The sequence below is a fragment of the Saccopteryx bilineata genome, chromosome 4 (genome assembly GCF_036850765.1).
Source record: "Saccopteryx bilineata isolate mSacBil1 chromosome 4, mSacBil1_pri_phased_curated, whole genome shotgun sequence".
Taxonomy (NCBI): domain Eukaryota; kingdom Metazoa; phylum Chordata; class Mammalia; order Chiroptera; family Emballonuridae; genus Saccopteryx; species Saccopteryx bilineata.
The window spans coordinates 93677397-93696922 of NC_089493.1; the positions used below are offsets into that span (position 1 = coordinate 93677397).

General features: G+C 47.3%; 1 protein-coding gene across 3 annotated transcripts in view; it reads right to left on the minus strand.

The window, feature by feature from the left end:
• Window positions 1-672: 672 nt before the first annotated feature.
• Window positions 673-19526, minus strand: part of ACIN1 (apoptotic chromatin condensation inducer 1) — a 45333-nt gene continuing 26479 nt past the window's right edge. For 2 of the 3 annotated variants that reach the window (XM_066277448.1, XM_066277446.1), the window contains 11 exons: window positions 11458-11599; window positions 8020-8062; window positions 6545-6678; window positions 6295-6447; window positions 5633-5774; window positions 5180-5325; window positions 4362-4469; window positions 4120-4227; window positions 3630-3954; window positions 3420-3520; window positions 673-1600 (listed from right to left, as the gene is read on the minus strand). In XM_066277448.1, the coding sequence (XP_066133545.1) occupies window positions 1274-1600; window positions 3420-3520; window positions 3630-3954; window positions 4120-4227; window positions 4362-4469; window positions 5180-5325; window positions 5633-5774; window positions 6295-6447; window positions 6545-6678; window positions 8020-8062; window positions 11458-11599 (1729 nt within the window). In that variant the 3' untranslated portion in view covers window positions 673-1273. Of the gene's footprint in view, window positions 1601-3419; window positions 3521-3629; window positions 3955-4119; window positions 4228-4361; window positions 4470-5179; window positions 5326-5632; window positions 5775-6294; window positions 6448-6544; window positions 6679-8019; window positions 8063-11457; window positions 11600-13350; window positions 13494-19526 lie in introns of those variants that run through there. The other variant, XM_066277449.1, reaches the window with a different exon arrangement.

Below are 19526 nucleotides of genomic sequence, written 5' to 3' on the forward strand. Positions count from 1 at the left end.
CCGTCGGGCGCATACAGATTCATTGTCTCTCCCGGGCCGGGCTCGCTGCGTCCACTGAGCATTCGGATGTCCAAGAGCTGGCGGGGAGAATGCCCCGGGAATGCCAAGAGGCCTGCAAGCTCCCCGCAGCGGGGCGAAGGGCGACCACGCGGCGAGACGGGGAATTTGGAGTCACTGCGGAGGCCCGGCTTGTGAGGCGGCCTTGAGGTCTGGTATGAACCCTGGCCGCAAGGCGGCGGCATTTGTGAAACCCGTGCAGAGCAAGGCAGCAGGCTGCCGGCTGGGGTGCACTTGAGGACGTCGTAAGGATCCAAGGAACAGGTCAGGGACCAAGGCACGACAGCGGCGGGAAGGGACGGAGGTGAGGGAATGGACCTTTTCAGGTTAGCTCATTTACAGGCGCCTACGGAGCGAGCGGCTGCCGCCCCCTTGTGGTAGCTGTGGGCGGCACCTTGAAGGTGAAAAGCAGGTGAACGGCCTCAGCCGGGACTCAGGCCTTCTCCACTGCCCACTGGTGAGGTAGACCCACAGTTGTGGTGTAGTTGGAAAAGGGAAGGAGGAGGTTAGTCCCGGTCCAGGGTGCAGCAGCTTGTGCTGCAAGCTCGGCTATCCTTTTCATCTGGCTTCCACTTAAGCTCTGCCCAAGGAAAGCCACTCACACATTAGTTAAAACTAAGTCAGATTTTTTATTATTTTCCATAGACCACATCATTTAATAATAAAAAAAATAAAAATAAAAATTGAACAAAAGGAAAAGGTGGACATAAAGTGGAACCAGTGAGCAGGAGGCAAGGGCTGCAGAATAAGAGATTGGGAACTGCAGGGGCCCTGGGACTCAGGAGATGCTGATTCAGCTCATAGGTGACCCAGTCCTGGCCCCAGCTGTTCCCAAGAGGGGTGTGATACCCCAAAGTGGTGGTAAGCAGGATGGAGGAAAAATGAAAGAGATTGGGGCTCTTGCCTGTTCCCCACCTCTGGGCCAAACACCTCCCTCTCTAACCTAGCTTTTCCCTCTCATAGACTTAACGGGAAATGAGAGGAGAGAGCTAAATCCCAAGAGATTGGTTCTGGGGTGCAGGGAAGGAAGATGACCGCTGCTCCATTTGGTATGTAGGGACAGGTGGCAGCCATACTTCAGCACTGGGCAAATGGTATGAAAGACCTCTCTCTGGTCCTGGGGTGGTGGAGATTGTACCTATCCTTTCTGTGGCCTTGAGCCCCCACCCCAGCTCAGGGTGGCTGATACCTGCAGCTCTCCCCAGTGTTCTCCTGGCTAGCGGCGCCCACCCCGGTCCCGCACAGGTGTGCTCCGACTCCGGCTCCTGCTATGGCGCTTGGTGTCTCTGCGGTCCCTCTCCCTGCCGCGTTCCCGGTCCCTTTCCCTATCCCTGTCCCGATCCCCTCTGTCGCGCTCCCTGTCCCTCTCTCTCTCCCGGTCCCTCTCCCGGCTGTGCTCTCGTCGCTTCTCTCGCTCCAGCTGTCGGTTCCGCTCCCGCTCTGCTTCCTTCTCCCGTTCCTTTTGCTCTTCTTCTTCTTGCTCCTTTCGCCGCTTCTCCCGCTCCTTGGCCCGTTCAGCCCGCTCTGCCTCCTTCTGAACAATCTGCAGCCAGCAGGAAAGGCAGGGAATAGGCATTTCAGCCCAGCTCACATCAGCCCTGCTTTGTCTATTTGCACCTGGACCTGGCACTCCTAGCTTTGGGTCATTGTTGACATTGCTATTAAGCAGGAAGAGAGAGAGAGAGAGAGAGAGAGAGAGAGTGTGTGTGTGAGAGAGAGAGAGAAAGAGAGAGAGCGCAGTCACATCTGTCCTTGTCTCAGAGCCCTAGTCTCTCCAGGTGTTCACCTTTTATACCCACAGCAGGAGGCCAGGCACCTCCCATGCCTGGCCTCTGGTATTTCCCTAGCTACCTACATGTCAGGAGCAAATCTTTTTAGCCGAGTAGCATTAGCCTAAAATTCCCAAAAAGCTTTTACAAAGAAACAAATTTAAAAGTAAAAACCCCTAAATATTAAAAAACAAAAACAAAAAACAACATATTGGCTCTGGCTTGTTTGTTCAGTGGTAGAGCATCAGCCAGGTATATGGACATCCGGGGTTCAATTCCTGGTTAGGGCACAGAGGAGAAGTAACCGTCTGCTTCCCCTCCCGCAGCCAGTGGACCAACTGGTTCAAGCGTGGCCCTGGGTGCTAAGTATAGCACAGCTGGTCCAAGCACATTTGCTTCAGGTGCTAAAAATAGCTTGATTGACTAGAGCATCTTCCCTAGATGGGGTTGCCAGGTGGATCCTGGTTGGGGTACACACGGGAGTCTACCCCCCCCCATCTACTCACAAAAGGAAAAAAAAAATCTCTTTTGCAAAATAAACAAAAATCCAGAGAAATGGGCCTGACTAGTACTGGTAGTGCAGTGGATGGAGCATTGACCTAGGACACTGAGGTCTCAGGTTCTAAACTGCAAGGACACCGGCTTGAGCATGGGCTTGCCAGCTTGAGTGTGGGGTCACTGGCTTGAGCATGGGATCATTGACATGACCCTATGTTCGCTGGTTTGAACACCCTGGTCAAGGCCCATATGATAAGCAATCAATGAACAACTGAAGTGATGCAACAAGTTGATGCTTCTCATCCTCTCTCTTCCTGTGTCTGTCTCCCCCCCGCCAAAAACAAACAAAAATGGAGAAATGGGTGAGTTTATAAAGCACATATTTGTCTGCTACCTGAAAGTGATTTCTAAGAAGCATGGTTGGCACAACCAGCTTCCTAATATGCAACACAGGACCTGTGTTTGTGTTGACTTTCACCTTTTTGGGTTTGGTTTCTCCATGGCAGACTCATTAACTGGTTCCTAAAACTGCCTCTTACTGTGATGCTTAGTTGTTTTTTTTTGTTTTTTTGCATTTTTCTGAAGCTAGAAACAGGGAGAGACAGTCAGACAGACTCCCGCATGCGCCCGACCAGGATCCACCCGGCACGCCCACCAGGGGCGACGCTCTGTCCACCAGGGGGCGATGCTCTGCCCATCCTGGGCGTCGCCATGTTGCTACCAGAGCCACTCTAGCGCCTGGGGCAGAGGCCACAGAGCCATCCCCAGCGCCCGGGCCATCTTTGCTCCAATGGAGCCCTGGCTGCGGGAGGGGAAGAGAGAGACAGAGAGGAAGGCGCGGCGGAGGGGTGGAGAAGCAAATGGGCGCTTCTCCTATGTGCCCTGGCCGGGAATCGAACCCCGGTCCTCCGCACGCTAGGCCGACGCTCTACCGCTGAGCCAACCGGCCAGGGCCTGTGATGCTTAGTTTTCTTCCCTTATTCTTCTAAGCTGTTCCCTGGGCCTCCTCCCTCAGGCACTCCTATGCCTCTTCTCCCCAGTGCCCTGCCCACATCCCTGCTGCAGGTCAGAGCAAGGTAAGAGGCCAGCACTCACCTGGCTGTCAGTCAGCGGGAGCCAGTAGATGCAGGGAGCTGCCTTGGTCTTGCGGAAAAGGTCGTCCAGGAGCTTGGCTGGTGGTTCTTCCTGTGCTTTCTCTGAGGTGGAAAAAAGTGAGTCTGACTCAATGCACTGGACCCTGTGTCCCATCTCATATGGATCCCTTTCCCATGTACCAGTGGGTACATATGCCCCACAGCTGAGTACCTTTCTTCTCGCTCTTCTTTTCTTTAGACTTCGCACGTTCCTTGCGGCGACGGTCACGGGACCGTGACCGGGAACGGGGCCCTTCTCGAACTTTGTCCCGATCCCATTCACGCTCTGATCGAGTTCGCTCCCGCCGCTCCATTTCCCGTTCCCGCTCTGCCCACTGCTCCCGTACTGCCCGCTCCTGCTCCCGCTGCTCTGCCCGGGGGTGCTGTGGTGGCTGGGTGGGGGGCGGGGCTGGAGGGTGCAGGGGTCGTGGTACCCCCTGCTCTTCTGTCTTAGTTTCAGAGGGACGGTCCACCAGGAGGCCCCGGTGATAATCCAGCTGTGGGTAGAGGAGGGACAAGGTCAGTTAGAGATGACATTACTCCCACAGAAGGAGCCCAGAGACTTTGGAGCCCAAGGGTCAACTAAAGGAACCAAAAAGAAGGAAAGAGAGGGAGAAGGAGTCTCAGGAGAGGATGTCCTCACCCGCCTCTAAGTTCCTTACCTCGTCTTGCTCAGCATAGTCAGCACAAAGAAATTTGGGATTGGACTGGGGCCATTTGACCCCATGTAGAGCTGTGCGGGTGGCAACTGCTTCCTCTACTGTTGAGTACTGGTGGAGGAAGGGAGAAGGCAGAGGGGTCACAATAGGTCTTTAATTTTTCCCACTTGACACAAGGCCCTCAAACCTGCCCAAGGTTGGTCACAATCGGAAACATGCTACAACCTAGAGCTTCTGCCCCTCACCGTTACAAAGCAATGAGATTTGATCTTGTCAATCCAGAAGGCTTCTTCCACCAGAGTTCCTGTACGTCCCAACAATTCCTTCAGTTGGCCTAAAGTGAAGGGACGAACCTGCCAACAAAAACGGAAGAACATACTCATATAATCAGTCTTAAGATTTCCTAAGCTACTGTCAGAAGAACAGCTTCAAAGTTTGGGTGAGGTTAGAGAAGGAACCCTCTAGTATGTAGAAATGTGAGAGTGGTGACACTCACTATGGCATTATATGCCAGGCCCTCTGCAAATTTTCTTTTTTTTTTGGGTATTTTTCTGAAGCTGGAAACGGGGAGGCAGTCAGACAGACTCCCGCATGCGCCCGACTGGGATCCACCCGGCACGCCCACCAGGGGGCGATGCTCTGCCCATCCAGGGCATCTCTCTGTCGCTACCAGAGCCACTCTAGTGCCTGGGGCAGAGGCCAAGGAGCCATCCCCAGCGCCCAGGCCATCTTTTGCTCCAATGGAACCTTGGCTGCGGGAGGGGAAGAGAGAGACAGAGAGGAAGGAGAGGGGGAGGGGTGGAGAAGCAGATGGGCTCTTCTCCTGTGTGCCCTGGCTGGGAATCGAACCCGGGACTCTACCACTGAGCTAACCGGCCAGGGCCTGCAAATTTTCAAGAAAACCCTGCAAGGTGATACTTTTTTCTCCCGATTTTTCACGAGGGGATTAGGTTGTGAAATTAAATAACTCAGAGTCAATCTGTCTCCTTAAAAGTTAAACCTAAGACACATTAGTCCAAAGCTCAGACTCAACAATGCTGCACTGTGGGAAATAAAGACTTACCAAATTGGAGATATGCACGATGTTACTGATCTTGCCCCGGGGTGGGGAGGGCACCTGAGCAGTTCGGACTGGGTCATCAATTGTAATGGAAACTCCAGACTTCTGCTGACTAATGGAACGTCTTGTTAAAGTATCGCCTAAAGTCACTATAACAGAGCACACAAACGGTTTTCAGTAGTGAGCAACATGACTTTCTTTTATTCCCACTCACATGTCACTCTTCCATCTAAATGTGCTGAGCACCTATAATGTGTAAGGTATTGTCTGGACCAATCTCATGGGGATCCAAAGACTAAACAGAATTGAAACTAGCCCTCAAGTAGCTTAACAAGAGGGGTAAAGGAGACAGTTATGTAAAATACTATAATAAAAGGCAGGAAAACATTAAAAGAAGCTCAAAGTGCTCTGGAAATTTGGGGAGTGCATGGTTTCACTCATTAATGGTTCACCTACCTTTCTTTACTTCATGCTCCACAGGTGGGGGCAAGGCCACCTCTACTGAAATCTGGGGAGGTACAGGGGGTGCTGCTTCAGGTTCTTTTTCTTCTTCCTCTTCTTCCCTCTGCCCATTTTCCTGGCCCTCTGCAGGCACTACCTGAAAAGTATCAGATATGGAGGGATTCTTAAACACTGGCACATTCTTTCAGCCTCTGGTTTCCTGATGAGAGAGGGTGATACAGCCAGCCTAGCATGTGCCTTCCATTAGGGGAAGATTTCATCATGAAGTTCACCTCCACCAGATCCTGGAATTAGCAATGCCTCAACTCTGCCATGAGGAAAACTAAAGCAGGAGTCCCATAGATCTCTTCTGTATAGAGTAAGACAGTTCATATTTTTAGGCTTTGTGAGCCATATACAGTAATTTCTGTTGCAAGAATTCTGACTTTATAGCACAGAGCACCCACTTTCGACAAAAGCACACAAACTGGTGTGACTATAGTCTAGTAAAACTTATTATATGCAACAGATTGGATTTGGTAGTCTCCTGACCCCTGTAAGGACCAAGTAACCTAACTGCAGAGATGGGAGATTTCCCCATTAGAACCCCATAGCTCTTTAGTTGCCTGTTCTGCCTCCAGTGCCCCTCCCTCAACACTGGGGTGGAGGAGCCTTACCTGAGTGACAGTCCGGCATATTTTCAGCCCTTTGTCATGGGTCCCATCGTCACCATTACGCTCCGTCTCATCCTCAGAGATTCGTGAGTCATCAGCATGAAGATCCACAATAGCCTCCTGCCCCGCCAGGGGTTTGATGTCGGGGATGAGGCTCTGGGACACAGATACCCCCCACCCCGTTACACTGGGCCCATGTCTACTCCCACTTCAATGTGTCTCATCCTCCCTTCCCTGGCTCCTCCCACCTCACCTTGAGTGATTCAGTGGTGATACTGATGGAGGGTTTCTTCTGTGTGGTGGCTGTGCTGGCTCCCCAACGCCGCTTCCGACCAGGCTGGCCCCCCTCTGTGTCACTGTTTCCAGCTGGTACCCCCTTGGTAGCTGCTGTCCCCAAGAAATAGGACCCAACAGTTAGACAGTCTCAGGCCCTCTGCTGGTTGACAGTATAATACCCACAGATAGCCTTTGACTGAAATTTTAGTTAAGGTCCTGGCCGGTTGGCTCAGCAGTAGAGCATCAGCCTGGAGTGGAAGTTCTGGGTTCGATTCCTAGTCAGGGAACAAAGGAGAAGTGACCATCTACTTCTCCAGCCCTCCCCCCTTCTCTTCCTGCAGCCATGGCTCAAATGGATCTATTAAGCAAGTTGGCCCCTTGTGCTAAGGATGGCTCCATGGCCTCGCCTCAGGTGATAATAGCTCGGTTGCTGAGCAACAGCCCCAGATGGGCAGAGCATCGCTGGATAGGGACTTTCTGGGTTTATCTTGGTTGGGGCACATGCGGGAATCTCTCTCTCTCTGCTTCCCTGCCTCTCACTTTAAAAAAGAAAAAAAAAGAAAAGAAATTTAGTAAAACGTTAACCTAAGAAAATTTTATTTGTGGACTGGGGAAACCATGCTTCAAATTAAAAGGTCTGAGCCACTTCCTCACCAATGAGAACTATTCATCTCTAAAAACAATAGGGAGGAATAACCAGGTTAGTGACCAGTTTAAACGTTAGTTGTAGAAATATTTAAAGTATTGGGGAAGAAAGATTGGGAAGAATATAGGAATGCAGAAAAAAATAAAGACTGTGATATTAAAATCTAAGTAAATTTTTTTTTTTTAATTTATTTTATTTACTTATTCATTTTAGAGAGGAGAGAGAGAGGAGAGAGAGACAGGGGGGAGGAGCTGGAAGCATCAACTCCCATATGTGCCTTGACCAGGCAAGCCCAGGGTTTCGAACCGGCGACCTCAGCATTTCCAGGTCGACGCTTTATCCACTGCGCCACCACAGGTCAGGCCTAAAATCTAAGTAAATTTAATTTAAGATCATGATCTGATCTGACCAGCTTTAGGTTAATTTTCACACTACAGATTGATACTTAAGTTAGTATTTGTATTCCATAGGAGTCCCTCAAACCCACTCCTAGTTTTGAGTGTTCAAGACATCTGAAAGAATAAATGCATGTAGGACTAGGTAAGAAATGGTAAGACACTTCACAATCTATCTCACTAGAGTTAAGAAAGAAATGTGACTGGGGAAAATGATAGGGATTGTCTAACGTTTAAAATATCAAAATGGAATCCTATGTATGCCAAAAGATGTAGCTTTGCTGGGTGGAGGTCATGGGATAGGAGGGGGGTGATCCAAGAACGCCATAGAGAAAACGAGACTATTTCTCTATGAACTCTGGCTTTTTACGATATTCTTGGCCTTTATCAGGGATTTGGGGCTAGACTTACAGACAACGGAGATCTTCCTCTTGAATGATTTGGGCAGCGAACTCTGTATAGAGAAGAAAAGGGGAAAAAAGAGAAAGAGACACACCCCACAGAGAGGGGGGAAGGAGGTTAGATGGGGCAGTCTTGGCTTAAGCTCCAAAGACACAGAGAGAGAGAGAGACACAGAGACAGAGACCAAAACAGAAGCAGCAAACGGCAAAAACAAAGCAGAATCAATGCAAGTTAGAGAAAAAATAAAACCAAACATTACAGCAGGGAAAAGTCTTCTAGTTCATACCACACCTATGTATTAGCTTAACCAGAAATAAGCTGGAAGAGGGATTCAGTAGCCTCCCAGCCTTTTAAAGGCATCGGTCATGACCTCTTCCATTATCTCTATGGGTTAGAGGATACCAGGCCCAAGTGCGCCCAGAACGGGGTCATTTGGCCTCCTAGGTCTTCCTTGCTAACTTGAGGAAAACATAAAGAAACTAGGAAAACCAATGCTGGGATGGCAACTTTAACAAAGTAACCTTCCTCCTTTTCTCAATGTCCAGCCTGACATCCACTCATAGTGGCTTTGAGTCGGCAAGACAGCTGTCAAGACTGTCCAATCCTCTACCACATCGTGGAAAAGGGCAATACCTGACCCAATGGAGATGAGGCCCTTGAGCAGGTAGCCCCAGAAAGAATTTAAAAGTGTCTTTGGTAAAGGAATGTTTCTATGAGGGCAGACTGTCTCAGACTTTGCAACCACTGTTTGGAGCTCTAGTAAAGCCTTACTGTTTCTTCCCCAACCAGGGCTTAAGCCTTAGGGGCTCTACGAAGGACTAGAAACTTCCAAACTTGACCCAAGACTCAGTGGAAGAAAGACTATGGACAGAGCAAAAAGAGGAAGAGAGAGAGAAAAAGGTAATAGAGCATTTTTTTAGAGTTAGCACTTATTTCTGGAAAAACTAAGAACTACCACCCTTCTTAAGGGCAGGGCAGTGCCCTCTTGATGAAATCACCTTTCCCCATCCACCCCCCAGCCCCACTTGTGTTGTCTAACCAAGTCTCCTTGGTTTCCATTAAGGGCCAGCCTGACCCCTAGCCAGGCTGCTTTTTTGATAGGTAAGTTAGTGAGAGAAAAAAAAAAGGTCTTAATTAGAACAAGAAAAACATGAACCAAATAAGTCCAATAAAGAAATCAGAAAAATAAAGATAAAGGAAAAATTAAAACAAAAGATTAAAAAAAAGAAGAAGAAAATAAAGAGGAAAATAAACTAGGAATATGACAAATGTTCCAGGTACCATCTCACACCTGGGATCTTCAGTTCAGCCAATCGCACCTCACTGTGTACTGTATCTAGTCAACCGCCGGTCCAATCAGAATGAGCCCTCCCTGCTAGGCGCTGTGCAATTGGTGGGGGGTTGGGTTGGCAAAAAAGGTGGGCGCACGGCGTGGTGGTCAGCACGGCACTGCCAGAGTCCTCCCAGGGGCGCAGGGGGGGCGGGAGGGAAACGTGTGGGGGGACGCTGCCCAGTTTCCATGATGTCAAGACAGTTCACTGGTGGTGGCCATGCTCAGCGAGGGGTACAGGGGGGAAAGGGGCAGAGACATCAGTCCCGGCCCTGTAGGGGCATCATCTTGCAGTCCCTGATGAGATGGCCTGTGAGTAGCAGGAATGGTCCTGGCCTTTTATCGTTTGAGGCAGGCAGGACCCTATGTCCACCAATGGCAAGCTGCAGCAACACCACCACCCAATACTTGGAATCCAGCTGATGACTCCAGAGTCCCTTTCTCCTCTGCCTGTAACAGGGGAGGGGGTCCTCTCACCGAGTGGGATCATGGAACCTCTGATGAAGGCAGCCTGGGGGTAGAAGGTGAATAGCCCCAGGACCTGGTACACATTCAGCAGCAAGGTCAGAACGCTTTTCTTCTGAGAGTTGTATGTGGCATCTTCTCAGGGACTCCAGCTGAGACAGTGGTTCCAGTCAGGTGGAGAATGAGCCCCTGCCTCCAGGGATGGAGGAGAAGTTGGAGCAACCAACATGCTGCCCTTCACCATGGACAACAGGGACCAAAGGAAAGTCCATCTGATGAGCAAGTGGTGATACATGGCTGGGCTGTCATCAGCATTAAATCCCTGGGCTCAGACCCTAGACTTCATGCAGGGTTCCTAGTCACCACAGCTTAAGCTGAGAGCTCCACTTGGTATTTTACAGCATGGCACTGTGATCACAAACATTGACTCTTTCGGTCTTGGTGCCCTAGACGGGGATCCCAACAGTCTGTAGCAAACAAGGTAACCCAGAGTCCTCAAAAGGGTAAGGGCATGTGGGCAGGCGCCCCAGCACTGACACAAGCTCTTCTTGGGGTGTCCCAAATAGGGAGATGGTGCAAGTCCACCCCTTTCCAAATGCCTTTTGATTTCTCAATACAAGTCTCTCCAGAACAGTGCTCTTCTTGGCCCCCTGATGTAAGCAAGGCAGGGAGGCAAAAGGGGGCCCATCACAGGATCCCATAACATGCCCCCCTCTGGCCAAGACACCTGGATAGCAGACTCGGCTCTGATTGGGCAGCTCAGTAGCAGCGGGTGGGTCCAGAGGAAGAGGCGGCATCAGCGATTGGCCAGTTGGGCAGGGTTATATTTTACGGGCGGATTACCGTACATGAGGTACTTGGACAAAGTTTTAAGAAGGACCTTGTAATAAATAATATTCTGCACATCAAATCACTTTCACCGGCCCCCACCCCCGCAACACACACCAAAGAAAGGCTACACACAGAACAGTCCCTCCCACCCTGTTAACCTACTCCCAAACCCAGCTAATTCTTTCTCTATTACTTTAAGAGCCAAGTAGACTTTGCTGGCTCTGATGGGGGGAGGCCCTTGAATTGGGTACAGGACACTAGATAATATATGTGTCAGAAAAAGAGGTAGAGGGGTCATACAAATGGAGAAGGGGCCTTTGGGATCACCCCATGTACTGGTTTCTAAGTAGCTACATCTCTGCAATGAGACCACTGGGGGGCAGATGACAGACAAAAATTCCTCAGCATGGCTGGTCAGCTGAGAACCACCAAAGCCCACTAGATGGCGTTTAGCTACACAGACTTTTAAAAAGGAGGGAAAGCTAAAGGAGTTACCACAGGGAAAGGCTGGAGGAGGTGGCAGGAAAAGCTGACCTGGGTCTTAGATAAAAGACCATTAACTGACTCCCCCATTAGTTACAAACTTCCATGTCTGGGCTGCACTTTTCCCAAGGAAAGGGGAAAAAATGAGCCCTATCCCTATCATAAGGGGTCTCCCTTGCTAAACCAGCGAATTCTCCCTTGGCCCTACCCTGATAGGAGTCTCTGGCTAGCCCCTTACTTAGCTATTTAACTGTGGACAAGGGATAACCAGAGTGGTCCACTTATTCCCCTAGGTCCATTCCTGCCCGCCCACACCAACGGGTGGCTTGAAGATTTACCTCTTTCTTCTCCTCATCTTCAGTGCTGCCCTCTGGGCGGTCATCATTGCTGACTTGGTCTACAATAGGCATTGGGGGCTCTGGCACCTCATTTTCAGGTCTGTTTTCACTTGTGTCCATGGTCACTTCCTCCTTCTCCTCACTGACAGTATGGGGAGAGGTTGGAGGGAAAGGCAGAAAAGAACCAAGGGGAAGAGAAAACAAAACATTAGGTTTTGGGCCAGGAAAACTCCATGCCTCATCACTTGGGTGGTTTGGGAGGGCTGTTTTTCAAATCAGACTAGAGACCTTTTCCCCTCAGGAAAAGTGGGAAACAGTTTTCCTTGGGGAAGTGCACAGATCAGAGCAACCACATGCACCCACTGCCTGGATGGAAAAAAGCTGTGACTTGAGGGGTCAGCACTCCAACTGTTCTTAGGTAATTAACCAACATATTCTTACAAGAAGAGAAACAGACCTCTCCCACCAAAAAGTCCATCAAGAGTGACTGTGATTTGCCCACAACCATGTGGCTTCTCTGTCCCCTGGCCATAGGCAGCTTTAACAAAATAGCATGGCAAACTAAGGAAGGCCTGATTCTGAAATAGAATGACCATGTCTGTGGCAAATGATCCCAACCTTGTGTTTCATCTACTGCTTAATAAGTAAAGGCCTACTGACCCATTGGAGCTGGAGACACCAGGATAGAGAGATGGTGGGGGTAGGGGCTGCAGGGAGTAGGACTGGTGAGAGTTCAAGCTTCCATAAGAACCCTCTCTCATCTAAAAGGAAAAACTAAAACTGCTGGAAAGAATGAAAGCTCAGAGAAGACATCAGGCCACTGTTACCTGCTCAGAGGTGTAGGAATTGTTCTTACATTCTGCTTTTGCTCAGTTTCTCCCATTCCCTCATTCCAACTTCCAAGAGATAAAGAGAGTAGGCCTCTCAGTCAGGACACACCCTCCCCCCCACCATGCATCTTGCTTCCACAAATAATGAACCCACTCCTACCCACCCCAAATCACACACATTCTCTCTCATTACAGGCAATGAATCCCAGAGTTTTACTTCAGATAAACTATCTTCCCCCCTTCTTTTTATGTTTTCATCCCTAACTCCTACCTCTAATCTGGTCCCCAAACAAGGGGGAAAAACCAAATCAAGATAATCAGGGACCCAAGTCTCAGAAGGGAAACCAAACCTCCCCAGGCTGATAACCACCACCAGGAAATTCAGCATTCCCGACAAGCGGACTGACACTCAGAGGTCAGAACAGCTTCCCCAGAGCAGGCAGACAGGGATGCACAGGAAGGGGGGGGAGGGGAAATCCGAACTGTGCCCCCAGCTAACAGGCCCCCACAGAAACACGAGATTCAACTCTCTAAATCTAAAGAAAAGGCTTTATCCAAAAAATACCTATTTCCCACATAGAGAGGGCAAGTGGGACCAATTAGAAATCAGGCAGGAAGGACAAAGGGGGAAAGCAGAATGACTGAAAACAAACCAAAACGAAAGACGAAATGAAAGCCATGGGGAAGAGAAGGAAGATGAGGTGGGCTAGAGTGGTGGGGAAAGGGGATACATGGAAATGTGAAGCTCTCACCCTTCTTTGCTTTCTGATAACATGATTTTTTTTCTCCCCCTGGAAGTGCTGTTTATCCCTTTCTGGAATGGAAGAAATAACAAAAACCAAACAAACAAAAAAAAAAACCTAAAAAATTAAAAACAAAACAAAACAAAACACCCTCCTTGTCCAAGATCCCACCACTTCCTCCCCAGCCACCCGATCCAGAGAGAGAAAATCGAGATGGAGCAACTGGGGATCCAAAAAATGGTAAATGGAAGGGGAGGTGGTGGTGGTGAGGGGAGGCTAAAATAGATCTGGCTTTTAAGAGATAAACGTTAAGTCCTCACGGCAAACCCCGAGTTCAGCTGGATTGGTCTCTCTGGAGAAGGAGGAGGAGGAGGAGGGCCAGGCTGCTGGTAGTGGCTGGCTCTATTGTATTAGCGGAGCAGCGGCGATCAGCCGGAGACATGCAGGGGAGCCATCTTGCCACTTACCCAGCAGCCCGTGTGTGCGGATGGGGGAGGGCCCTGCTGCAGCAGGGGAGGGGAAAGAAAAGAGGGAGGGCGCTGAGTGAGCAAGGTTCTTATCCTTTGGCAGGCCACAGGGAGCTCACTGCTGGCTCAATAGGTCTGGCCTTTTTCCTCCTTTTCTCAGGTTACAACAGCTACCAAGGCCTAACCCCGCAGGGAGAGGGTGCTCTCTCCTTGTCCTCCCAGGGGGCGGGGAGGGGGCTGGGTAGAGAGCAGACACAAAGTTATAGCTGCTTACTTGGAAGATTCCAGAGAATAGAAGCAAGGAAATCAGCAGAGCTGGAAGTAAAAAATGATTAAAGAGGGCAGATAACAAAGCCAAAGTTGAAAAAGAGGGTCATAGGCAATTTTTTCTGTGCCCACCTCCCTCTCTCCAAGAAACCAGGCATGAAACCTTGAAACCAGATCAGCCAGTCAGCTGGTCAAGGTGGGGAGGTGGGATGAGAATTGGCACTAACCAATCACTACCTTAACTGGCTGCTCGCTCCTAGCATTGACCACGTGTTTCTACTCCAACCTGTCCTTTTTTCAGGGATGTTGGAAGGCGTGGACGAGCAGAATACTTTTTTGAATTACCAGTTTGGGGGGAGAGGGTGTCTTAAGAGATGACGATTTTGTTTCACAGCATTTTTAATAAAGTCATCCAGCCCCAGGATTGACTGGAGCCAGAAAAGGATAAACAGAGCACAGAGCAAGGAGACCTTGCATAGCTCAAGTATGCAGACAATCCTAAGAGCAAGGTCTCCAAGGTGAGGGCTATGAAGTAGATAAAAACTAAAATGTGAGAGCTATTATATTATATGGGGTGAGGGCGATCTGCTGGTGGAAAGTGATTGGGAACTAAATGGAAATGATTAATTATGGGCATCTTCACTAGTCTAAATGTGAAACGGGAAGCTGACTCTGTTCGTAAAGCACTCGGTAGATGCTCAAAATACTTATCTGTGGACTACAAAGGTGCTCCTTTTGTATCCTACGAGCAGTAAAGATTTAACATTGAGACAAACTTCCAGATACTTAACCAAAAACTTATTATCTCATCTGTAATATGAGCTTCTAGCCAAGAGTAAAATTTCCTCCCTGCTGCTTCAAATCTTAAACTTACATATCAAATACATGCCAAACAGGTCATGCAGTTTATTTTATATATTACTATTAAAGTTCCCTGTCTCAATAAGATTGAGAGCTTTGGAGTCAAACTGGCTAGGGTCGAATCCTGGCCCCAGTCCCACTCCCATTCAAAATGTGTGATCCGGGCAAGTTCCGAACCCTTTCTGTGCATCTCCTTAAACTGTGAAGTGGGGATAACAACAATACCCATCTGAAAAAACAGTGTGATAAAGGTTCACCCTTAAGAGCTGGCTTGAATGATACCCCAAGTCAAGGTAAGGATGTGCTTAAACATGTCTGATTAATAGGTCATTATCTCATTTGATGCCACCTATGGAGCTTTTTTTTTGTTTTACTTTGTTTCCTCAAAGAGTGCTCTTTCTCTGATACAAAGGCTTTCAGTAGATGGCCTGACAGATTTTCAGCCATGCCCTATTACTTTGTATAATAACCACTGGTTTACTTGCCCCTCACCTTTATCCTATGGAGTTCCTCAGGGTCAGGGACTGCATCCCTTGGTTCCTATCTCAAGGCCTAACAGAAAGAAATGCTCAGTAACCCGACCAGGCACTGGCATAGCAGTTAGAGTGTCAAACCAGGATCCAGAGGACCCAGGTTCAAAACTCCGAGGTCGCCAGCTTGAGCACAGGCTCACCAGCTTGAGCGTGGGATTATAGACCTGACCGCATGGTCGCTGGCTTGAGCCCAAAGGTTGCTGACATAAACCCAAGGAGCCAAGGTCGCTGGAGCAAGGAGTCACTTGCTCTGCTGTAGCCCCCGAGTCAAGGCACATATGAGAAAGCAATCAAATGAATAACTACGGTGCTGCAACGGAGAATTGATGCTTCTCATCTCTCTCCCTTCTTGTCTGTCTGTCCCTATGTCTCTCTCTCTGTCTCTGTCACACACACACACACACACACACACAAAAAAGGAAAAAAGAGAAATGCTCAGTAAATATTTCTGATTTAGTTTGTCATTGTGGGTAACAAGTAGACACTTTACTAAGTGCTTGCTGAACTAGAAATTGTCTTCTTAAATTTTTTTTGGCTAGAATTCCCACAGCAAATGTTACCTTTAAATATCCTCAGATAAATGATCCCTGTCCATCAATTATCCTAAAATACCCTCCATAGTAGTTTCCTTGGAGAAAAAAATCATCTTTTACTGTAAATGTTACTTTTCTTTTTTTAAAAGATTTTTATTTATTCATTTTAGAGAGAGAGAGAAGGGGGGAGGAGCAGGAAGCATCAACTCCCAAATGTGCCTTGACCAGGCAAGCCCAGGATTTTGAACCGTGACCTCAGCATTCCAGGACGACGCTTTATCCACTGCGCCACCACAGGTGAGGCCCCTAATTTTTTTTAAGAATAAGAATTTTAGCATGTTACACTTGGCCTTCTTAAAACACATCAAGTTTACACTATTTCCCCATGATCAATCTGTGGGACCCAAAAATTCCCAAGGCTTTATTTTCATAAGAAAAAAAAAAAGAATCCTTGAAATTGCCCCAAAAGGGGACTCAAGTCACTTGCAGGATCAGTCCCAAAGCCTTGTTGCTATGTGTCAGAGACCCATGCAGCTTTACGTTAGTCTTTAAAAAGACAAAAGGTATCTCCTGTTCCAATTAAGTTCTTGCACAAATATTTTTAACATCTTGAAATAGACGTGAAATCACATGGGCGTATTTTACCTATAATTAAAGAGCACATAAAGCATTTATAGCCTAGAAGAAAAAGAACAGAACTACTTGGAGGCTAATAACATTATACTACAGTTCATAACTGAATATGAATGATTCAGAGAGGTGAACGGAAAAGGAAATTTTATAGGCATATATGTTTGAATTTTAGTTTTTGTAGATAATTCATGAAAAGGTGAGGACCTGATGTGAAAGTCAGTAAGAAACAGTGGAACCTGACTAGCCCCAGGCCTGGCCTTGAGAGTTAAATATGGAATACTTTCAGGAGCACAGTAGTTCCAAGATAACCAAGGACAGTATGATTTTGGGAGACATGTCCTTAGATACCAATTTTTCAGTGAGCAAACTCTACTGATGACAATAAATTTATTATGTATAATAAATAAATTTATTTATTATGTATCATTTGGCATATTGGCTCTGTAGGTCCCCTGAGAAGTATCAATTACACTGTCATATTGGCTTAAAGGACCATTTCCTTCCTACTAACTCAGGCAAAAAGACAAATGAGCATAGTGCCAAGAACCCTAAATTGGTATTGCAAGATTTGTGTACACAGATTGTCTTTAGAAAAATCCAGGTTTCAATTAACTACTGCAGGATGATACAACTTCCCACACAGTTTTTCCCCCCTTCTTTTTCCCCACTATTCTTTTAAAATGTAAAACAAGAATACCATTATTTTATGCTGTACGAGGACATTTTTGTTATATCCACAGCAGACACAAGATTGTATTTTGGAATAGGGCTCAACTGAAACAGAACTGAAGACTCACAAATTCCTGCTCCAAGCAATGGAAAATATACCTTACCTCATAAATATAGAATTCCTCAGGGCAAAATCAGAATCAGAATGGATTTGACCAAGCACAGCAAAAAAGTTAAATAATCTTTTCCAAGTGGTGAGAAGTCCTTGAAGTCTTTTTACTAAATCAGTAGGCCCTAAGCTCTGTTTTTATTAAAGTATTGTGACTTCTTGTTCAGACAGACAACAAAACCAAGGTTAAGGCTAAATGGTCTTTCCCATTTAATACTGTTGATCCCATTTAAAAAACTGGCCAGGGTTCCTGAGGTCACCCAGCTGAACACTAGGACTGTAGGTGGATGAGACCAGGAGTGGCCTGACGAGGAGGTGGTGCAATGGATAGCGCGTTAGGCTGGGGATGCAGAGGACCCAGGTTCGAGACCCCGAGGTCACCAGCTTGCGCACGGGCTCATCTGGTTTGAGCAAAAGCTCACCAGCTTGGATCCAAGGTCGCTGGCTCAAGCAAGGGGTTACTTGGTCTGCTGAAGGCCCGTGGTCAAGGCACATATGAGAAAGCAATCAATGAACTAAGGTCTCGCAATGAAAAACTGATGATTGATGCTTCTCATCTCTCTCTGTTCCTGTCTGTCCCTGTCTATCCCTCTCTCTGTCCCTGTAAAAAAAAAAAAAAAAAGACCAGGAGTGTTGTGAATTAGTTGTACTGGGGCCTCCAGAAATGTAGGTAACCTTCTCAAAAGATTCATTTACCAAATCCAATCCCAGAATAGTTTATGGGTTTAATCTCTTGTGCATGTCTTTCTGTTAGGCTGCTGAACAAACCATCTGGAAGGTTGGCAGAAGAAAAGCAGGTAAAAAGGAAGCATGTGAGCTGCTCCTAAACTCACAATGCATTTCTAATCTACAGGCTGCTCCACTGAACCTTGCCTAAACAACACAGGACAATATCAGTATTTGCCCAAAGTGCTGCTTGCCTATCACCTTGCCAAAATCATGTATACTAGATTATCTCAGTAATAAAATGAAGATCAAAGCAACTTTACCTGGGGTAAAAAACTGTGTATGACTCCAAGCCTCTTTTGTCCTGTGACAGTCCAGAAATAAAAGTGCTTCAAAACAGCAAAATGGCCTGACTGGTGGTGATACAGTGGATAGAGGCATCAACCTGGGACACAGAGGTCCCAGGTTTGAAATCCCAAGGTCGCAAGCTTGAGCATGGGGTCACCAGCCTTTAGTGTGGGATCACTGACAAACCTGAGCCCAAAGGTTGCGGGCTCAAGCAAGGGATCACTGGCTCAAGCAAGGGGACACTCACTGGCTTGGCTGGTACCTCACCCCAGTCAAGGTACATGTGAAAAGCAATCAATGAACAACTAAAGTGATGCAACTATGAGCTGATGCTTCTCGTCTCTGTCTGCCTTCCTGTCACTCTCTCACTTAAAATAAGAAACGGCATCAAGTGCTATTCTGTTGCTGGGACTTCACAGACCCACAGAATTTTAGAGTAAGCAAAGAGCATTTTAGAAAATTACTTGCTTCTCAAGGTGCATAGGAGGCAGTTCCTCATGCCCAATTAGTAGCAGGTTGTCAACACTACTACCATTATACAAAGGACATGCTGTACCCCCCAAGGGATGGGGATAGGGAAGCAAGAATTATCTCTGGTTGATGGGCATTGAAGGGAAGGTGTCACCCCATTTCCTCATCGATGGTGTAGCTGGGGAAATCCTGAACACCTTCCAGAATCCGCTGGGCTTTCACTTTATGGTCCTAGAAGAAAAACCCTTTTCCAAAGGCGAATGTACTCATCCCAAAAAGGAAAAACAAAAACTTTCCAAAGGAAGTAGAATGAACCTTTGGCTTTCAAACCAAAAATATAATGGCCACAAGATGGCAGCAGAGGAAAAATATTGGAATGGACAAGAGTAGCAAAGGTTACCAAGGCAAAAACTATATAGCAAGGAGTACAATTAAAGTCATAAAAAAATGAGATAATAAAATCATGTCACCTGCCCACCACCCTCCAAAATTAGAGGTAAAAAGATAGTCTAAAGCTCTCAGAAGAGTGTAAATTATTAGACTTTTACATACAGGGAAAAATCATACTGGGGTACTATAGTTTGAAAATTATATAGAAACAAACATGGAACAACCTAAGGCCAGATGTCGACATAGGACATTCACTAAAGCATTACCAGATTCCTGATGTCTAAAAGCTAAGTATTTTATTTCCACAATGTTTTCCTTTTTCATTTCCCATGAGAATTTGAAGCTAGGGAGTTTGGTTCAATGGCTTCTTAATTTATATAATGCCTAGCTCAGAATAATGAATGACTGTTAGATTACAAATTTAATTTGATATGACTATTTTTCTAGAACTAAATATAAGGAATAAAAATCTCACGTTAACTGTATAAA